General features: G+C 38.3%; 2 protein-coding genes across 3 annotated transcripts in view; one reads left to right on the top strand and one right to left on the bottom strand.

Moving 5' to 3' along the window:
- Positions 1-7,157, top strand: part of ITGA4 (integrin subunit alpha 4) — a 55,527-nt gene extending 48,370 nt beyond the window's left edge. Inside the window, exons 23-28 of the mRNA XM_090045302.1 lie at positions 813-920; positions 2,580-2,699; positions 3,525-3,644; positions 5,646-5,744; positions 5,930-6,049; positions 7,021-7,157. Of these exons, the coding sequence (XP_089901428.1) occupies positions 813-920; positions 2,580-2,699; positions 3,525-3,644; positions 5,646-5,744; positions 5,930-6,049; positions 7,021-7,128 (675 nt within the window). The 3' untranslated portion in view covers positions 7,129-7,157. The remainder of the gene's footprint in view (positions 1-812; positions 921-2,579; positions 2,700-3,524; positions 3,645-5,645; positions 5,745-5,929; positions 6,050-7,020) is intronic.
- Positions 7,135-22,534, bottom strand: part of CERKL (CERK like autophagy regulator) — a 111,795-nt gene continuing 96,395 nt past the window's right edge. The window contains exons 6-12 of one of the 2 annotated variants that reach the window (XM_090045304.1): positions 20,512-20,689; positions 20,144-20,212; positions 19,750-19,778; positions 19,557-19,665; positions 15,541-15,637; positions 14,232-14,392; positions 7,135-12,072 (exon numbers count right to left, since the gene is read on the bottom strand). In XM_090045304.1, coding sequence (XP_089901430.1) covers positions 11,991-12,072; positions 14,232-14,392; positions 15,541-15,637; positions 19,557-19,665; positions 19,750-19,778; positions 20,144-20,212; positions 20,512-20,689 — 725 coding nt within the window. In that variant the 3' untranslated portion in view covers positions 7,135-11,990. The remainder of the gene's footprint in view (positions 12,073-14,231; positions 14,393-15,540; positions 15,638-19,556; positions 19,666-19,749; positions 19,779-20,143; positions 20,213-20,511; positions 20,690-22,534) is intronic. The other variant, XM_090045303.1, reaches the window with a different exon arrangement.

Here is a 22,534-nt window from a genome sequence, read left to right as displayed (position 1 = left end):
ATGCCCCTTCCTTCATAACAGACTTACCATCCAGACTATGATGCATATATTTAATGCATATATTAATAATGAATTTAATATTAATTAGTGCAGCCTGTCTTATATCACATAATTGGTAACATTAAAAACAAGAAAAAAAATGTAAACGGGTACATGAGATGAAACTTTTGAGACATGAGGTGTGCACTTGTTTAAAAAGGTTGAAAACTCCTGGCTTAAATATATTAAGCTTTCCCAACTCGGTCCTGTTTGCTACTTGTCTGCCTCTCTGGGATCAAAATTTGACCTTGGCTCAAGTGTAAGCATACCCTAGATTGCCAGGACAACTTCAAAGACAGAAAAGTAGAGGTACACATTCCCATTCCAATTTAGTGGGAGTTGGATGCCTGTCCGCTAAGAATCTCCTTCTTTGCCCCTAAACATAATCTCTCGGTGGGTATTCAGAGAAAGTAGATATTTGTGAAAACGGGAGTCAATTGTAGAAATTGTGTATGATGTGTACTATACTAATTAATTAATCCTTTTTATGTTTGTTAAGGTGGTAGTACATAAGAAGGTTCAGGGGACCAGAAGTATTATATTTCAGTTTATAACTATAGGTATATTTTAGTTTATAGTTATTTGGTAGAGTAAATGTCAGTGGAAGTTGGGCACCAATTTATGTTTAGGCCCCTGCAATATCCACCCAACATGCAAGACTGGAAAATTCTACCATGAATCTGCCTTTACTGTTGCCATCTTCTGCCTAATGTAACTGCTGTGCATTAATCCTTTGATTGCCATATATGAATGAAAGCACACTTTTCCCCAAGGTTATCAGTGCTGGACTGAGCATGGCTCCTAATATAGGAGTGGAGTTAATGATACCTAATGCTTTTGCACCAAGAAACTTCAACCTGTTCAACATCCTGGATGTCAAGGTATACTCTTCTTACTTCCGGGGTATATTATAGCATGGTTTTATCTATTGGTCAGTGGGCGCATCTACATGAGATGCTAGAAGTGCAGTAGACTAATTCTGCTGTGCATTAGTGTGCCACAGCGAAAGCCAAGCTGATGCACAGTAGAATCAGTTTACTGTGCATTAGTGTCACCTAAAAGCCATGACCTGATGCTATTGCGCAGTAGCGCCAATTACAGAGCATTAACTTAGCACCTATTATTACAATACTAAGCTTAATGCACCTGTAGACATGTTCAGTGTGAATTAAATGAAAGTACAGAATCAGATGGAGTACAGCAGTGTATTGGAAAAGGTATACCTTATACCTTATTTGATCACCCAGAATATGAAACTTGACTGTAACAAAAAAACTGTAACATGAGGCCCCATGTTATTAATCATGTTGGTATGCTAAGTACATTTAGAGCTGGCTGATACTCTGAACTACATATATAGTAATTTCAGAAACTATGAGGGGTATTGATGATACAGAAAATGTAGAACTTGGATCATTTGTGTCTTGGTGGTTTGCAACCCACTTAATTCAGAGAGGGGTGCTGAATTAAGAATAAGCTGCTCAGTTGTTTGCTGCAGCTTTTCCATCAAAAGGACACCGCTCCAATTCATCAGCAGTCCTAGGCAGTTAATGAGAGAAAAAGCACCCTTTGAAATAAATGCCAGAGCACCTCAGATTCCTGCACAGCTATCTGCTGCGTCTCTGTATATTTCACAAACCCCAGCGGGGTTAGGAACCCAATCCTAAAAAATATTCAGATTCCTCTGTATGCCAACGTATTTAAAAAACAAACAGAAAGTACCTGGCTTGGGTTAGGACATCATTAGTTATGTTGTACCCATTTATAGAATGAAAATGTTAGGTGCTTGCTTGAATGTATAGACTGAATACTGAATGCGTGTACTCTCTCCACTTTCTGTAAAATATATCAACTGGTAACTTAGGTTGTGACTAGAACCTCACTGAAGTCAGTAAGTCTACCTGTGCTGAACTGGCCTTAAACTTTCTAGTCTAGTCTTTCTTAGTAATAAATTTTGTTTTAGCATAGAAGATTTCTTGTAGGGAGTAGAGTACAATATTTTTAATACAGCTAGAAGAGGGAATTCCTACATTGCATAATCCCAGCAAATAAATACTTTCAGTTTTGGTTTTAGTCTGTAGTTGCTGTCTTAAATTCTGGTAATTATTTGTCTTCAGTCAGCATATGTGCTGCTTTGCAGAATGTAAAGTTCACAGTCCTTTGTCTTTTCCTTGAATCTGTTAGAATACAATACAGTACTGTTGACTTATCTCTATCATAGTTGGATAAAGCAAGAATATCACTCATTGTTTAAAATATTAGTTTGCTAATATAATTATATCCCTAGCCTCTCCAGAGGAAAAGGCCCAGTGCTCCAGCAACCTTCTAGTATAATTTAAGTCCATGTAAGATATAACAACTACATTTAGCTCTTTTTAGGCAAAGTGGACAAAACATGGCTCAGCTTCAGCATCTAATACACCAGAGATTATCAAATCTAGAAACTTAAATTGTTTTGGAGTTTCTTCATTTACAGAAATCTTATTTGACACCTGGAGATGTTTAAAAACAAGGAATTATCATGCTTTTACTATTTCTAGACAACTGCTGGAGAATGCGTTTATAATAATTATACAAGAAACTGTACTTTACCAGAGACAGGTGGGAACATATTGAAGGATGTCTTCATGTTCTTTTCAAGGCCTCATAAGAGACTCTTGGTAAGGGTTGTTCGCTTTGCACCTTTCCTCTCCAATCCTTTCCCGCCCTGCTGCTTTTCAGAGAAGAGTAACACAGCCTCTCAGTTTAGTTAAGCCTTAAATGGACTGCATAAAGTTATTGCCCATTATATCGTATTTGTTTTTCAGGACTGATTTTAATGGAGGCTTCTGGAAAGTTACATTTGTGTTCTAAGCAGCACAATTTTATTCTAAAATACTATTTTTGGTCCTAAGCAGAAGTTTTAATATCTTAACTCCTGCTTAAGATAATTACAAGGTAACTGCATATTGTTCAAGGGGATCCACACTGCAGAATCAAAAGTAGTTACCACAAGTTGGAACAGAGATGTGTTGTCAGTTTTGGAGGAAAAGCTTACACATGGATGCCAGTGCTCCTAGCTCACCATTTGAGTGTTAATCTCACTTTCCAGTGAAAGCAAAATCAGAATGAATCTACTTTATGAAGGAAACACAAGTCTGATGGTGACTTTGATGCCCAGTGAATGGTCCAGTTGAAATCAGAAGATAGGGGACCAACAAGTATAATTTACTTACAGTCAGATTATTAGAACTGCTGAATTCATTTAGATACCTAAATAGAAAATTAGTGTTTGAAAATGTGACCATATAACAACCTTTTGTACCAGTTGTACTCTTCGTACAACCTCCCCTGCTGTTTGAGAGCCTAATATAGTTGTAGAGAGCATTGTATCCTGACCTTTCAAACAGAAAAAAAATATTGAAATCCTGAGAAGCTTTGATAGTAATAATCCAAAACAAACACCTAAAATTAATTCTTGTGCTCTGGTCTTTTTTCCTTTACAGTACTGTATGAAAGATGACAATTTTTGCACAAAAGTGTTTTGTAAGTTTGGAAACATGGAGAGTGGAACAGAAGCTACTGTTCATATGCATCTGGAAGCTACCCCTGCACTTCTAGAAATGGTAAACCATACATTAATATTTCCATTTTAATAACATCACAGGGCTATATGGTATTCTCCATTTTACTTGCTAAATGACAGGAAAAATTAATAATATTTTTCATTTAATATAGAAATAAAATATAATTACATCCAAGATATTAATCAGTATACATTTTTAGTTTTTTATCTAATATTTCACAATCACAGCATACCATATTTGTAAGTGAAACATGGTATAAAAGAACTACTAATATATAATGAGATTGGAGACATTTGCACTTCATGCTTCAAATTGAAGCAAAGTATAAGATATTTTGACATTTGGTATATTGCAACTAAAACACAAGCTCAAGACATACTTCTCACCTCAAGGATATAATGCTCCAGGGCACATCTACATCTGCAATTAATGTGACTAAATAAATTGTAGAGCAATTTGTGCCACAGTAAACTGCTCCCAGGTGCAGCGTCTACACAGTTCTTTTCAATATCTTTATCGATGATTTGGACGTGGGGGTAAAGAGCTCACTGGCCAAATTTGCGGATGACACCAAGTTATGGGCGAGTGTGGTCATGCTTGAAGATAGGTTGCAGATAGAGGTGGACAGGCTAGCAAGTTGGGCAGATCAGAACCAGATGAAGTTCAGCATTGAGAAGTGTAAAGTGCTCCATCTGGCAACAAACAATCCCCAACATATAGGCTTGGTGGTGCAAAACTGACTAGCACCATGACTGGAAGGGACCTAGGGATAATAATAGACCATAGTATGAATATGAGCTGTCAGTGTGATGCTGTAGCCTGCAGGGCAAAGAATACTCTAGCATGCATCTCAAGTAAAACCAAGGAAGTTATTCTTCTGCTTTACTCAGCACTGGTGAGACTACAGCTGGAGTACAGCGTCCAGTTCTGGGTGCTGCACTTCAAGGATGTGGTAAAGCTTGAGAGTCCAGAGAAGAGCCACCTGTATGATCAGGGGCTTGCAAGACAAGCCATATGAGGACAGGCTGAGGGACCTTGGACTCTTCAGCCTAAAAAAGAGAAAGCTGAGAGGGGACTTGGTAGCAGCTTACACTACTTCAGGGGAGTACATCGTGGGCTTGGTGAACAACTGTTCACCAGGGCACCCTTGAGGAAAACCAGGAGTAATGGTCACAAACTCCTGGAAGACTGTTTCAGGCTTAACACTAGGAAAAACTTCCTCACCATTAAGTGTCCCTCCAGAGGTGGTGCAATCATCTACCCTAGACATCTTCAAGAGGAGCTGGGGTGGTCACCTTGCTGGGGTCACATGACCTCAGTTGTATTTCCTGCCTAGTGCAGGGGGGGCTGGACCCAATGATCTTGAGAAGTCCCTTGCAGCCCTTACAATTTATGAAGCTATGAAGAAAATTCAGTTAAACTTTTCTATTTGCACAGTAAGGAGTCAGATGCAGCCTTCATAAAAACTAATTTATGGAGTAAACAAAAATCCATTCTATCATTAATGACAACTTTATGCAGTAGTTCAAGCAATACTGCTGCGATGTCAGAAGACTCCCTTGGGAGACTGATTGGTGCAAGAACATTCTAATAATGTCATGCACAGGGGTTCTGTTAATATGGGGACATCTCTTTTTTAGTCACAGAAAGGGTACAGGTCTAGAACAAAAAGGAAAAAGAAGCCTTTGGTATAGAAACCCGAACCTAGTTTGTACCATCTGTTCCACAAAGTATTTAGCTTTGTCAGAACTTCCTCTTCTTTAAAGATGTCATCTTTGATTAGAACTAGTATCATAATCCCAAGTGAATTGTATAAGTATATTAACACACACATTCCTTTCAAGAGAGGCGGCACTAAATTTCAGGATTGGGTTCATATGTCATGGCTTTATTCTTGGCTCTGGCACTGCCTTGGTTTGTAAATTGAGGCAAGCCACAAACAACTGTGTTTCTTGTACAATGGGGTAATTTCCTCCAACATATTACACTTTATTTTTCATTTGATGGCACAAGGCATGATTGTCTTTTTTCCTTAACCAGGATGAAGCATCAACACTTAAGTTTGAAATAAAAGCAAAAGCATCGCTAGAAAAAAATCCAAAAGTCATTGAACTACACAAGAGGAAACAAGTTGCACATGTAAGAATTCTTTAAGTACATTAAATGAAAAAGCATCTCAGAAATTACAGAATTATGTACATAGATATGTAATAACCTAATAATTACTAGCTTGTGTTATATTGTGATTTCTTAATTTTTACCATAATTTGGAAATTAAATCTACTAATACTCAAGGTTTATATGTTTTGCCTACTTTTGTATAGGTCATTTTGGAAGGAGTACATAACCAAAAGACAAAATATCATGTCACCATGATAATTATAGGATGCAGTTCTGTAGCTGGCATTATTTTGTTTTCGGCTCTTTCATTCTTATTATGGAAGGTAGGGTTTTTTCCTTTATAATCTTATTTCAATTGTTTTCACATCAGCACTTCATTTTATGTTACTGTAGTCACCATCACTTGACTGCCATCCCCTGATTACTTATTTACAACTGTATAATTTCCACCCAAAACCAAAAAGGCAAGTTTTTGTAGGTTGCTGTAATTTAATTCTTTGACGTCTTTATTTGACATGTAGATGGGCGTGTTTCTTCCCAGCTTTGAATAGCATTTTTCATTTTAAGCTTATCATGTAAATACTTGAAAATGTTGTCTGCTCTTAGCCAGAGGAAAGCCCTAAAGCAGTGATTCTCAACCAGGGTGCCATGGCAGCCTGGAGTGTGCTGAGATCCTTTTAAGAGTGCCACACAATGTAAACACTGTTAGGTTTGTAAACATGCTTCACAAGATAAACCCACAGATATCAAATAGAAATCCATAGCTGTAGTCTTAGGGTTTTTTGCCCCAGAAAAACTGCACCATTATTTTTCTGTAGTCAAAAAAACAAAAAGAATGAGAATTAAGTGGGCGTTCTCCAGCTAGCATTCGCCATGTAATACATGTGTGACGTCAGGGTTCCGTTACTAATCTTAGCTGGGAAGCATTTTAAACTCTGCTTTTCACAGTTCACAACCCAATTATGCATACTGTATGTGTGAAGAGAGACAACTGACCCAATACTAAAATTGCCATAAGAGATGCTTTCTTCTTTGGTATATTGTGTACCAATTAGAAAAAATCAGAAGTTAAAACAGCCTATCTTTCTTTACATTAGTGAGTTACAACCCTGACTCCATAAAACCCCCAAATATGGTGAAAAGCTGACCACTCTTGCTCACCTCTGCCTGCATTTCATCTGAGCCTGTTATGCTTTTTAACTAACTTACGTATGGTGCATGTGTTATATTAAATTGATATATCATTAAGAATTTGCTGATATATACCAGTTGAATCTGCAATTATTCATTTCAGATGGGCTTCTTTAAAAGACCAGATAAACTTGTCCGTGAAGACCAGAATGGAAGGGAAAGTTTGAGCCTTGTAGAAGGCAAGGAAAAAGAAGATCATGATGACAATTAAAGGCTTCTTTCAAACAGAGAACTTAACACTCAGGTTAACCTATGTGCTGAATATGGATGACAAGAAAACTGCCTTAGAACATGCATTTGATATCCCTGAACTCTGTGGAAAATTACAGCTTAACATAACATTGCCATACTAAAACGTCAGTGACAAGTTTCTTCATCTAAAGATTCAGTTAAGAATGATATTGCAAATACCAGAATAACCACTCTCTTGGCTTCAAATACATGCAAGAACACTACACAAATAAAATGGAGAATTTCTTACCAGAGGAGTTCCTGCAAAGTAGTATGATATCAACCATTCCTGGATAATGAGATCTTAAGTGTTTGGTCCTGGAACGAATAACTGAGTTAGCACTCTTCTGTCTTCTGACTGGAGTCTATACTGTTCTGGCAATCTACGCTGGGGGGTGGGGCTAGAGCAACCAGGGAGGACAGTTGTGAATACATTGTGTATAGACAGTCATGAGGTTCCTTTTGCTTCTGTGGAGATTTTGGATAGTGCTGGAGGTCCCAAGAGTTATCCCAGGCATAGGAAGTTCAAAACAGTGTCAAAGCCATGTTAGCCACCCCCTTTCTTTGGTCTAGGAGCTCTATATTGTACCTTTGAAGGTGCAGCAAAAGTGCTTTTAGCCATGGAAAGAATGACTTATTTTAGGTCATCAGTATTAACCACCTTGAACAGGGAACTTGCCAGTAACAGGAGAAAAAGAATTAGCTGTACTCAAACACCAAGGCCCAATGATGGCCCTGAAAGACACTTATGTTTTCAAAAACAAATATTTATTTTATTTATTTGCAGGAATATTTGGAGCATTGCATTACTCAGGACAATTTTTTACTCCAGCATCTGAGAAAAGATGTGGAGGTGTTTAGGTCTTTTTTTTCTTATCATCATTTAATTTTGTTGGATGAAGTACAATCCTTAGTTAACCAACCACATGCAAGCTGTTTAATGAAATAGCAGCAGTGAGATTTAACTTGAAGTATTTGTTGAGATTCATTTTTCAGCAGAAAAATTATTACAGCTGACACCCACTGGAGACAGTCAAAGGAAAGGTTAAAGACAAAGTGGATATGGGCACTGAACTACTTCTCTGCTCCAACAGGTGGCCTCTGCAGCTAGATAAGTGACTGCAAAAATTAACTTATCTTCAGTGAATTAGTGCCTGTTCTAAAGGGAAAGAATTTTATTCTCTAGTTCTGTGCAACTTCATCTTGTCACTAAATTAATTTTAAAAGGAACATCTTATTTCCTATATCTCCTTTTCTTTGGGCTATTTCTGGACTGCTGGTAGAAAACTCTTTTTTTATATATGTTTGAATATATATCAGATTGATGGTGTAATGTCAGTTCAGAATTTAGTCTCGGACTATAATAACAAAATAGCTTTCTGAAAGTAATTTCTCTTGCTCTTGAAATGCATTTTTTTTTGCCAAAAATGACATTTAAGGGAGGAAAGAGAAAACCCAAAGATAACAGAGCCAAACTTTCTCTATACCTGTAGTTTCTATTTATTTCAGCTGGTATCATACATTTCACACCCCTAACTACTGTACCAGGTTTGATGCCTACCAGTCAGTTTTCTGTTCTAAAATAATTTGCATTATAATAAAGGCAAACAACTGAGTATGTACAAAATATTTTTGTCTAGAAAAACTATGAATTGTGTATAAAAAGTTTGTTCTACAATGACAATTTAGGAGCACTGAGTCAAGTGAACCACTGCACTTTAATGAATTTTTAACAGATTATCCTGATGTGTTGTAAAAAGATGCCTCAAATACTGAAAGCGTTAAAATTCCTTTAATCCAAACAGTGCAAAAAATGAGGTTATAACAGATTTTTGGAAATACTTTAGTGTGCAAGTAAATGCACTAATGTTGATTTAGAAAATTATGTTTGCTTTGCAAATTGTAGTATAAGCATGTACATTGGTTGGTGGGGGGGGGTCACATCTGACCCGGTGTGTTTTCCAGGTCTTCCATATATCAGATTGCACCACCTAATCATATAACAGTATTTACCAACTCATAACCCTGTAGATCAACAAAGACATGGCAGGAGTAAGTTGGGAGGTGTTAATTATTATCTACCATCATAGTAGCTGGCAATCTGTCACGAGGAAGAGGAGCCCAAGGAATCCACCTGTACTCTCCCTTTTTAGTTTTCCTTGCAAGACATACAATGGGTCAATCTTCAACTTGCAATGATAACCTGACGCCTTTCAAGTCAAGTTTACAATGTCCTTTTATTTATCAGTTTTTCTAACTTATGTGTAGCCCTACTGCTTCTTTACATCAGTTACACAGATGTACCAACTTAAACCAGATCCAGTTCAGATATAAAATTCAACTTGCCCGAGTACTGCTTAGCAATGGCTTTGAATCAGTCCAGTTCTCTTTGCCCTGAGTCTTATTTTCTCCATTTCTCGTTTTATTCCCCAGGCATAGTCCCTCTTCTTTGGGACTTGCAGCGATTTATCTCTTGAAATCTCCCTCCCTCTCTTTTCTTTTTAAATTACAGTCTTGCCAGACCAGGTACTGACATGGCCCCTGACAACAACTGCCCAGTCTTAATATCCTCAGCATGGGAGGATGGTTCCCTGGTCCTGGTCTGCTTCCTCTAGAAGGTTACCGCCCCAGACTCTCTCGCTGGAGTCTCTCTGACCAGCCAGTCTTGCTGGTCCTCTTCACTCCCTGGGAGCCCTTTTTTACCACTCTCTCTCCCCGCATCTCTCTCCTGCCGGCTCCGCCCGCCACCTCCTGTTCCCGGTTCTCTCCGGCCCCACCCCTCTCTCCCACAGCTCACTCTAGCATCACGCAGCAGCTGCTCCAGAACCTCTGTTCTCCTCCTTTTCTTTCCCTGGACTTTTCTTCTGCCACAAGTCTTTCATTACTTCCCCGCTGTCCCTTCAGTTGGATATTTCTGACACGCAAGCAAAATTCATGAATTGAATAAAATATTAAGATGTAAAATGCCTGATATCATGATTTACAATGATATACTTTTTAATTTTAAAAAATAAATTAATATACAGGGAATCTTCTCTCTTGATTAATTATTTTGCTGACAATAATTTGCAGTCATGTAATAAACTGAGACTGAATCTGTGCTGTTACAAATTACATTTGATTGTCTAATAAGGAGTACAACTAAATGTATTAGCTAAACCTAGTACTGTGTTTTAAGGAATTAACTTATAGTACTCAATTGTTTTCAATTGTAATGGCACATATCTAGAGTAGTTCTTTCGAAGACTATAGAGTTGCTTTGAATTTATGCTAGTGTAAATGGAAAGCAGAACTTTAACCATAGTCTCTACTTGTAATTGCCCATACTGCAAGTTATCTGGCAACTTCTTTAGGAGAAGTCCTGTCCACAAGTACCTTTTCTGCTGTTCCAGTAAACTTAATGTGAGTGATATATGAATAGGACAGAAACAGACACTAACCTGTTCCTTGTCATTTTCAAGAGATATACTTATCTACATTAATTTGCTAGTACTACAGTACTTATGACATATAGGATTTAAAGAAAGAAAATTAGCAAATTTTTTATAACAAATGGCTTTATGGGATAAAATTTAATATATATTAAAATATCAATAAATTTGTTCTCGGTTCCTAAATCCTCAGTAATTCCATTTAAAGCCTTGGATCCTGATTCAGCAAAGAACAATGCACAATTTAAACAGCCAGTAATTAACTCTTGCTTTAAAATCAAGACTTTAGGGACAAATAGAGAGAAGCATGTGTTTTAGTCATGAGGCAATGCAGCATAATGTTCTGTAGTAATCCAACAGTCAAGTCACCTAATTTTTTTTAATGCCAATATCCAATGTTATAGTCCTCCCGCTGAAGAGAAGAGGGGCAAATCTTCCAGTCATAGCCATGGTACATGAAAAGTTAGTTCCCCTAAAAACAGGAATCCTAATTTGTCTCTGTCTTGCAAAATATTAGTGTTTATCATTTAATGTATTAAGTTACCCTGTACAGAAGCACACAAAGTTTATGCAGACTGAAAATAATATTTAAAATCTAGTTAAAAACCTTATTCATCAGTACTGCCTTATTCCACCAAAAATAATGCATTATATGGGGTACATCTCAAACCTGATAAGCTTTGAATGTGCTCTTATAAAAAGATTAGATTGTAGCCTTCGTTCCTCTTTAAAGGAATACTATTTGTATACAGTTAATTAGTTTATGGCATCAGCATATGCCTTTTTATTGCTTCCCAATGAAAAATATGCTGACAGCAACAACATTTTTACATCATCTCATTTAAAGATCGCAGATTATCTGGAAATTATAGTGCATCATAAAAATCCAGAATATACATACCACCCTGCTAGAGAGCAAGTAGCATTTTAGTCAATCACTAGTTCGACTGATTTGAACAAGATTATTTCTAATATGAACTGCTTCTGAACTCAAACAAATGTGGTGTAATCAGGCTGCAAAGTAAACTGGAAACCTGCAATGATTAACTGCCCTATTTAATCACTACAATATTTTTTGTTTAACAGCTTTAATTTTTACAAGAATTCTGGTAATCACATTAAAAGACACATATATAAAGTATACAAAAATATACTGACTATTAATTTGCAGTCTGTAAAATTTAAAATAAACATGTTATTTTTCATTTATAAATATACAATTTAATTTATTAAACACCTCCACATAAGCAAGACTCATATAAAATATTAATTATTAACAGTGTTCTAATTAAGACACTGATCCTGCACCCAAGAATTCAGTAAGTGAAGGTCTATGTCCCCAAAATTATTCTGTATATTAGAACATGATCCCTTTATGCAGAAACTGCAGCATAAGAATACTACTTTTCTTCTATAGACAACTGCATGTTGCTTTGGAATCATCTAGGTCATCGACACTCACTCCATAAAGGTTAATAAGCTGAGGATGAACCCTATGAAATTAAGAAATAAAAATATATTTTATTTAAAAATATATTCATTAATTCTATTTTCACATCACTTCCTTTAAGGATAAAATGTATCTGATTTGCAACCATATTAGCTGCAATCTGCTTTGGATTATTAAAACAATTATGGAATGAAAGAAAGGGATATAATGCTTTTTCTTTTCTTACATGCAAACCTCATTCACCATATGAGTATCCCTTCATAAGCTCCATGCTTCTTGTTGGTTACAGATAGGGACATACTTAAATCACAGCAAGGAAAGGGGCTGCGTGACAGTCAACACTCCTAGCCAAGTAGTGAGAAGGAGCACCAATGCCCCTCAGCCTATCAAAGGTGTAGAGTGAGCCTCTCACGCTCTGCCCATGAAGACACCTGCATGAAATTGGCCAGCAGCTACCTCAAGTTTGGTAGATCCCTAGGTACAGAGCTATTATAGAATGATCCGGCTCCCTTTCCCAACTCAGGGTTAATCACTAGTACATGTACTGATGATTAACATTAGAGACATGGTCCTGGACTCCTGATATTTTCACTATTCTCTGTCAGTACTAAGTTTTGTCAGTCTCAGAAATTTTATGTTATTGTATACTATCATGATTTTAATTAAATCCACAAATACACAGAAGTCAGGGCATTTCCAAGCAGGAAACTCAGATTGTAAAATTCAGGGCTCGCTGGCTGGCAGGCAGGCAGGCAATTAACAGAGAAAGTTAGCTGTGTTAGTCTGAAATCAGACAGAAGGCAAGTTAGATTTGCACTTTACAGACTAATCAGATACATAGGAAGGAAGAGGGTTAACAACAGGTTAATTGTTTCTTCTGTCGTACTCACCTTTCTACTCTCAGCAGAGGTCTCTTCTTTTTGCTCCTCTTTCCCTACCTTTTGTAGTTTAATCACTGCTTCTAGTTAGAACCTCTGTTTTCTGCAGTCCCTTCTTGTATCTGATGAAGCAGTCTGCTACTTATGAAAACTTATGCATTTAGTTAGTCAAGGGTGGTCCAGCCAGTGGCTTGCAGGCCACCTGGGTTAAGTTGCAGCCCCTGGGCTCAACTGGCCACTGCTCTCCTATCACTTTGGTTGTAACCAAATAGCCAGATCCTCCAGGCTCCCCAACCTTCCTCTGGCTGCCACTTCTTGCCCCTGCCCCAGGGGCCAAGCAGTGCAGTGCAGCTCAGGGGGCTGTGGGTGAGTCCAGGCCACATGCAGGAAGGGAAAGGGAGATCACACTTGCACAAGGCAATAGTGGGGGGAGGGTACTCATGGAGGGTGCACGGTGCACAGTGCACAAGTGAGGGAGTGCTGAGTGCAGCGGAGAGGGGAAGAGAGTTGCCCACACAGAGCAGCAGGGGTGTGTGGGGGGTGGGGTGTTTGTGTGGCCTGTGTCTTAGAAGTTGAACATCCCTGAGTGCAAATTTCCCCTGCCTTCTGCCTGGTAGATAATTAAGTCTTAACCTGTTTTTTCATAGAAGCCTCCTTTTCAATTTAATGTGATGTATTTTTTCTCCTGAAGAATAAATTTAGCTCACGTTGATCAACAAAGTTAGCACTGCATTCTATGCCACAGGATTAAATGATGACAGAATGGGCAGCAGTAAATATGAACGCTTACATGTGTAGTTCTCCTTGTTCAGTATTTACAAACATGGAATATTGTAGCAAAATTGTAACAGTTGCTTAAGCAGCCATTTAAAAAAAATAAAAAAACTGCTTGATAACAAAAAAATCCCATAGAACACAATGCAAAAATTTGTTTTGCAATATTTAGAGCTTCAAACTGAAAAAACAGACAAAAAAACAAAACAAAAAATTCCTATCCTGTTTGCTGACTGGCTTTCTTGGACAATAAAGTTATCCAAAGATAATTCTCAGGACAGAGGTCCCTATGGGTGCTAGACATTTGTTTTCCCACTTTATTAACACACTAATTTGATACACAGAGACAGATATATGCAAAATGTCATGTTTGGTTCTTCGTTGTAACAGGAAAAATAATAGGATTGCAACTATTATCTCTTGCATACAAGTATATTTAACTAGGTGTAAGTAAAGCTTAACTGCCCATTAATCATTCTCAGGTGCTTGCTAGTCCTGCAGACTGGCTCACCAGATGTGATGAGTTCAGCATTGCTATGCTTAGCCTTACCGAACATGAACTTCTAATGCTCCTTCCATTAAATCTCCATCTATATTCCAGGGGTAATTTCCTTCCTCAGGCACGTGGTCTTCAGTTTCATATCCACTCTTAAATATTGGCTGGATTTTCACTTCCTGAGCAGTGTAGGTCTCAACAAAGGGGAAATTAAACTAAACCAAACAAACATCATTATTAACAAAGACAAAAGACATAACTTAAAAACAGCTTATTTATCTACTACAAGTACTTAAACGCTTGTTTTTTTTCTCTTTAAACACACTAAAACACTTGAATCTGGCTTTAATCTCATGAAATGCATTATTTATAATCTAATAAACTATTTTAGTCTGAATAGTGACTTAATCCAAATAGTGACTCCATTTTTATTGTCCTACTCTCACTTCCAGATTAAATTTGGTTGGTTCCCGAAATTATGTGTATTTCAATGACCAGCACTTCAGCTGTGCTTTTTCTGGCTTGTCCATCATTACTCACCCAAAGAGGCAAGTATAAACCTGTAAAGCCTTCCCTCTGTAAGAGTGCTACAGTGACCAAATACGGAAGGTACAGAGCTTTTCCTGAAGCCACTGCCAGCACTCCCAATGGAGCTGATTAAAAAAAAAAAAAAAGAGGAATAATGTCCCTGCAACAGATTTATATTTTTAATGATTACCTGAAAGAAACTTAAATGTGACTATGACTGATTAAACTGGACATAACATTAAGTAAAAAGATGATCAGTAGACTTTCTCATAAGAAACACTTATCTGTGCATTTAAAGGATCAATGCAGGGGAAAAAGCTCTCTCTCAAATGCAATTTAATTGATGTAGATAAATAAAGATGGAATACTGACAATGTTTTTGAAGTGCGAATTTTCAAACCCTGGTTTGGAAATTGTAACTGACTAAAATCAAATGACGTAATTTATTAGAGGTATTGTGGCCATTAGAACATAAAATGATTGGCCAAAGTTGTTGAATTAAATGCTTGATTTTTCTGGAGAGTTGCATCTGGCCCTTCATATGTATCCTTAATCTCAAATTTAAGTATAGAATTTCACTGCATTTTGGTTCAGCTTTACACGCTTGTGAAACTATTGGCATAAACTATGTATAAACTAAACCACAACAGATGGACTGAAATAGGTTAATCAGTATTAGTCTGATTGGTGATTTTCAAAAATCAGATAAAAGGGAGCTAATGTATTCTGACAGGAAACTAAGTCTCCTTGTAAGGACACTAATATTAACTCCTGTAGCATGTCTACCTTCATGATTAGCAGCTCTTCTATAATCACAAAAAAGGATTAACTGTACCTGATTTTTTACACTGGCATATCTTTTTAGGTGTTTTATAAAGTCTGCCCGAGAAGTGTTTCGTACAACAATAAGAGCCAGGCTTCCATTATTCAACCTGAAAAAAGTACGTTTTGATTAAACTAAACTAATAATGTAATACGATACATTGAACAGGCTTTAATTCTTGGACTAAATTCACAGACTTTATACTTGTTTCTAGTAAATAACAAAATTAACCTCCGTAAATTTATTTAGAAATTTTCAGTACACTTAAGTGATTTTGACTCAGTTACTTACTAAACAATCATCCAACAATTATATTTGTAACTTGGTTTATTCCTAAGAACCTCTTATTTTGAGACTACTTAAGGTGAAAAGAAGAGATACCGTCTAATAAAACTACCGTGATAGAATTACACATCCAGTTTCATTGTTCTAGTGTTTTACACAGGAAATTCCATCAAAAAAGGAGAAAATTACAGATTATTTTAAAGGAAGGGTAAACTGAAACCATAGATCCTGAGCTAACAGCAGGCACAAGATAAAGGTAGACTGCTTTTCATTTTTTTGATCAATTAGTTTTAGAAAAACAATATAGACAGAAAGCCAGCAGAGAATAATGTTTTGTTATTTTTTTAAATTCATTGTTCTACAAAAAAGGATTAATATTTATATCAAACTTCATATATAAATTTTAGGGGACTACAATAAAATGAATATCTGTATATTTCATCTTAATAGAATCATTTAATACTATTTAAACTTACACCTTTATTACTATAAAAGACTGCCTTCGTAACATTTAGAATATGCTTCTTCTGGATGTAGCTAAATAAAGATCCTGTGGAATTACCGCTATGACGACTATTCAGGGTTTTTTTGCAATTCTCACTAAAGTTCTATTCAGTCTGTGGATCGGACATAAATGACAATTAAAGGAGTTTTGTGCAAAGTGGAAGCTGTCACTAATAATGATGAGCAAGAGGCTCTGTTCTTATGGACAATGCTCAGGGGCATTTAAGTACCTAACTCTCATTAAAGCAAACTGCCAAATCTGAGAATGTGGATACTTGTCTGTAAGTGTCAGTGCTTCTCACATCAGTGGGCCCCAAACTTGGACCTGACTGCAAGCCCCCTGGGGTAGGGATCACGTCATATTAAGTCAGGTGTATGTTTTAGTATCGACCATCTTTCAGCAAAGGGACTTAGAAGCCCATAAAATAAAACATTAACAGAAAAAGCATGCTATCAAGCTACAGAAGGCAGGGGAGAATGGCATATATATCCATCCATAAAGAATGTTATCCTGGAGTATGACACTGCTCTGTTTCTATCACATTCTTCCGCCCTGTCCGCAAACAAATACTGTTCTTAAAGAATGAAACTTTAAAAACTGATTTGAACACAAAATCGTGGAATAAGACATCATCTACAGACTGGACTGGGGTATGTATAGCCTACAACAAGTCTATGGATTCTTATCCCAATACCTGGACCAACTTTTATAACCTCTGAGTCCCCATGGTTTTACTGTCCTGTTTACCACCTTTGCTTCTCTCAGTAGTGCCCCTCTCCTTTTCTCCCCCTTCTCTACCCTTTGTATTTAAATTCCTGTTTTCTATTTAGAAACCCTGATCACTGCAGGTCCAATCATACCATATGAGGAAGTAAGCTATTGTTTACAAAAGCTTATGCCTATCTGAATTAGTGTGTAAGGTGCAAACCTATCTTGTCTTCTGCCTGTCTGCAGAGCGGGGCCTATGGGGGGGCTGCAGTGAGTCTTTGGCTGGAACATACGCCCCCCCCACCATGCCCTACTGCTGCCCACCCAGCTGGGGTGAAGCCACTGCTTGTCCATGAGGCGCCAGGAGGCTGGGCCAGCTCCTGCCACTGTGCACAGTTTGTCTGGAGGCAGCACAGGGGCTCAGTCTTGTGCTGGCCCCATGCTGGGTGGGCTAACAGTGTGGGGGGAGGCATAGCCCCCGATCCCAGTGCTTTTTGTTGGTTCAGTCCTGGCCCTGCCTGCCCCACACAGATCCTGGTGCACATGCCCCCATCCCACGCCCTCCCAGAAAGGCGGTGGGAGCAGCCACTGGACAAGCCACCCCATGAGCAGCTCCCAGACTGGTGGTGCACAGCGGTGCGAGCCGCCCCACCCCCTCCCCAGCCAAGGCTGCGTTCCAGGTGGCAAGCCCTCGCTGCTGGTCTGTGCTCTGCAGGTCGGGTGGAGCCAGGGCCAATCGCCTGCCTCCCAGCTGCACACCACGGGTGGAGCCAGGGCTGCGCTCAAGGCACTAGTGCAAGCTGCGGCCCATAGCACATAAATGCCCCTACATCACTGTAGGGGCATTGATCTGCACCCCCCTCCATGCCCCTTCCCTTCCCCCTCCGCCCACCACAACAGGATTACCAGCTGGAGGCAGCTACGTCCAGCATTGAGGACTGATGGCTGTTTAGTTTATGGCCAAATCTCTGAAGCAGCGCTGAATCCTCGGATCCAATTCGGCCAAATCAAATTGGATAGTGATCTGACTTATCAAATTGAATCACTGTCCCTCCGAATCAGCCAAATCTGAATTGAATACTTGCTGCTTCATATAGGCCTAATAGTGAACCATAAACTGAATATAAAGCAACAGAAGTGTCACTTGCAAATCAAGGCAAGTGACTCTTCCTCTCTATACAGCATCTGTGAGGCCTCACTTGAAGTACCACCTCTACTTTTGACCCCATGGTTCAAAAAAAATATGGATAAATTAAAAGGACTCTACTGTAAAGTGACAAAAATGATTAGAGGCCTAGGAAATGCGCCTTATGAGGGAAGTCTGAAAGAAATAGCATTATTGAGTCTGGAGAAAAAAATACTGGTGATTTGATAAGTCTTCATTAATCTCAATGGCAGCTCTAAAGAGCATGGAGATACACACTCTGTGGCTGCAGGGGACACAACTAGGAGTCCTATATTTCAACCAAAATATTTCACAGAGATCACAGGCTGCAGAAAATGTGATGGGTAAGGGGCAAAAAAAACCAAAAACTGGTGACAGGAGCAAAGGCTGTACTGGTTACAGGCTTAATTTTGATGCAAAAATTAGCTTAGATCAGGGGTTGGTAACATATGGTCAAGAGAACCACTAGGTCTGGCCCACAGAACCTGAAGGCTTTTGCCCATGCCCAGGCCCATGCTGGGGCTAAGCAGCAAGAAGCTTCACCAGGGGTTGGGCAACTGCCAGCGGTGCCCTTTGCCACTCTTGCTTCTTCCCCCTGCCCCCTAGTGCCCCCTGGCTATATCAGGGCCAGCCACCTGGAAGCTGTTTCCATGCTGCTGCCCCTTCTCCTTTCCCGCCCCATACCCTGCCACTTCCCAGCTGTGGCAAGATGTGATAACAGCATGGAACAGCCTCCAGCTGCCCACCCCAGGGCAGCTCGCCACTGGCTGGAAACCACACCCACTGCAGTGCAGGGAGCTAGAAGAAGCGGTGGAAGCATGGGTGCAGTGCCTAGCTGTCTGGCCCTGACACAGGCTCAGGGAAAGCGCCCCCACCATTGATGCACTATGGAATCCACCCAGACCACACTGGACTGGAGCCAGGTTGTTCCAGCCTGCTGCTTGAAAAGCTTGCTGCCTGCTGGCTTAAGCAAAAAGATAGTAAAAAGAAAATATTCTACATGATTTCCCAACTTCAGAGTGTAAGATTAAGAGGCTTTTATAGGAAATCCAAGGCCCAAGTTTCCTCCCAACAAGAAAAACTGAAACAGATTACTTGATGACTGCTGCTTAATTCACACTTGCCACCTAATTTAATCACAGTAATTATCCAATGATAATTCTAGTTAGATGACTTGACCTCATTTGACAGATTCAAAAACTGATTACAATTCCTGAGATTATGGAGTCAGGTGCTGTTCACATTTCCCCCCACCCCGCCTCCCACTTTAGAGGGTTTTAGACAGGCTTGCTGGAAAAGCCAAGATTTTGAAGTAAGATGCCAGAATTTACAGACATTACTCTAATTCTCTAAGCCCTTACTGACCTGGTATTAGGTGCCAAGCCTCTTGGTGCCATTGCACATAGACAGGGGATTGCCATAATGCTCACGTTCAAGAAATGACCCTCGATTTTGTGCCACTGATCCTTGCTGTCTAAATATAACAGAGTTACTATGTATTACTTCAGTTTAAGCCAAAGGCAGTTCCTGTTTAAGGAATATGGAACTTGAAACTTACCAGATTTTTTAATTCTGTCTTTCTTCATTCTAAAAAGAATGTGTTGTATAAAATAATTTAAAATAATGAGAAAAATTTTCAAAGCAAATAAACACTGTTGTTTTATGTTAAAGTCTATGTAATAATAATTCAACTATTAACAGTAATACTGAAATCAACAGTACTGATTGCTGCTTCTGTACAGCCTGTTTCAAGAGGTAAAAAGCACAGCAAAGATAAATGAATACTTTATAGAATGAAAATTAATAGTTGTCTATATCATAATCCTCAAAGAAATAAAGTTCCATTTTGAGTTGCAATAAACTGCATTAAACAATATTTCATTTTGTTCTCACATTATCCTCAAAATACAGACGTCATACAATACAGGACTTCTTAATTCAGTTTTACTTACCTATCATTCTCCTGAAAGCACTGCTGTGGATTGTTCAGAGGCAGAAATGATAACTCACACTCCTCTGGCCTAGAAAAGCATTGACATTCATTACCACAGAAACCAATGTTCGGACTTCTGTCTGTGCTTTTTATCTAGGCTAAAATGAATTTGAAAATGATACTGAGTTCAGTATTAAGTATTCAGGAGTTTTTCCTCTTCAAACTGTAATACTGCAAATGTACAGCAGTACCGTGGTGTCTGATTAAATTCATTCACCTTTTCATAATAAAAAAATCCCAACTATCACTTAACATACAGTAAAATCCAGAAGCTAAAATTACACTTTCATGAGGAAAACAAAAAACTTGAAAAAGGGGTTAGCATACTTAAGACTTGCTAGGGTTCTGATTACAGCAAAATCTTTCCGCTGGTTGGGGGGGATCCAGCGATGTTTTTCAGCCAATGCTAGAGTCCTTGCACCAAAGCCAAACATGGCTGAAAACCCAAAACGAAGAAGCTTGCTTGGGCTACTGAATGTGCAGATGTCCACTGGTTGAATATGTCCTGAAACATGAACATCAACATCAAAGCTGCAAACAGACTATTTCTTTCCAACCACAGCTTACCTCTTACCTATACTTCTAAGCTGAAACAATCAGCAAAGTCTAGGTCAAATGAGAAAGACAGATCTTGAATGCTACTAATTTCTTCTTCAGCAAGTTAAGAGTTATGGACGTGGAACGGAGCAACACACAGAGTTAAGGCTTTACAGATGTATCTTCTGAATTCATATTCAGATGCTTTATAAATGCAATTCAGCACTTTTTCCACACAGAATATTCTGATTTTTTTGGACAATTTAAGCACCATCTTTAAATAAATTCATTTATGTTACTGAAAAGATTTATATATATTTTTATTATTTTACTAGTGTTTCTACAGGGGGTACTAGCAATTGAAATTCAGCACAAAGTCCCTACTAGTAAGAGATAAGCCTTTATAGTTCTTACTGGCTGATTTACAAGAATTTTAAAATATACTTCAAAACACATCTGCCATTTTTGTTTTTATTGAATAAACTACCAGTCTGCCAATATTCCAGGCACAGGTTTAAAAAAAAAAAAAACTGAAGGGAAGTTTTTATTAAACAGACTCTCTGGATTTTCATTGAGTTTGTGTATGAATAATGTGAAAGAATGGAATTTCAGGCACAATATGAAAAGCCTATGTAATACTATTTATGAAATATGTGCATCTATGAAAGAAGAGCTATTCCATCGCTGATTGTACACATTATGTAGTAAATTGTTCTGCTGTAATCTCAAAAGTAGATACTCATGTTGAGGTTACTTTTCCCTCTTTCTTTTAAAAGAAAAGAATCAAGGAAGTTGCATACAAATTTCTGCCGTAAGAGGAATGCTAGCATTGAATAGTAAATTTTCTAAGAATCAAAAGTGCAAATTTAAGTTTGCCACGGTAATCTTAACTTTACCCCCTTAAGCATATGTATAATATTCAATATCTGAGAACATATAATATTCAATATAAGAATAATTGCATATTTTTCATATACATTGAAAGCCCGCTTCAATCACTGTACACATTTTATATGAAGGATTTTGTAACTAATGAGTGTTTCTTCTGTATGTCCTTGATACTTCACCAAATCTGTTGTATGCAGCAAAATATACACAGAGATAGGAAGATATTATACTTATATCAACCTAACTAGAGTTAGGTCCATCTAAGTGCCAAGCTGTACATATGTTTGGGGAGGTTAGCCAATTCCCACAAGCAAACATCTAAATATCATTTTCTAGCCGCCAATCCCCTCCTTGAAGGTCTTACACCTTCACATTATAAATTAGGCATGATCAAGGCAATTACCTGGAATGTTTACGAGATTGTGGGGAGGACCTCCACCAGTCGTTCTGGGAAAAGTATGACAACATATGTGATCCGGGGCTCCAACAGGCTGAACGTTATGAGCAGCCCTTAACCACTGTTTGAATGTCGCCCATGCCCCCGGTCTTCTGCTTCAGCATTCTCTAACTTGGCAACCAAGTTTTAGATAATGAAGTTTAAGCAGACCTCTCATACTGGGGCCAGGGAATGTATGGCCAGACATGTCTATTAAACTTTTTACTCAGCATTTTAGGTAGCATTCTATTCAGTAATCAGTGCTTATCTGATCATCAAGATGACTGTCTAGTAGGCCTGTGCAAATAGGGAAGTATTAGATTTGGATTTGGCCAATTTGGAGTGATTTGATTCAGTGATTCAAATCACTGCATCCACTCGATTTGGCTGAATCAGAATTGGAGATTTGGCACTGATTTAGAGATTCAGATCAGCCGGGGAGAGGCAGGCACAGCTGGGTGGCTACAGGTTCTCCTGTGGTTCCTCTGA

The sequence above is a fragment of the Crocodylus siamensis genome, chromosome 4 (assembly GCF_052110815.1).
Source record: "Crocodylus siamensis isolate JL-2025a chromosome 4, ASM5211081v1, whole genome shotgun sequence".
Classification (NCBI taxonomy): domain Eukaryota; kingdom Metazoa; phylum Chordata; order Crocodylia; family Crocodylidae; genus Crocodylus; species Crocodylus siamensis.
This window is presented reverse-complemented; position numbering and strand designations above follow the sequence as displayed.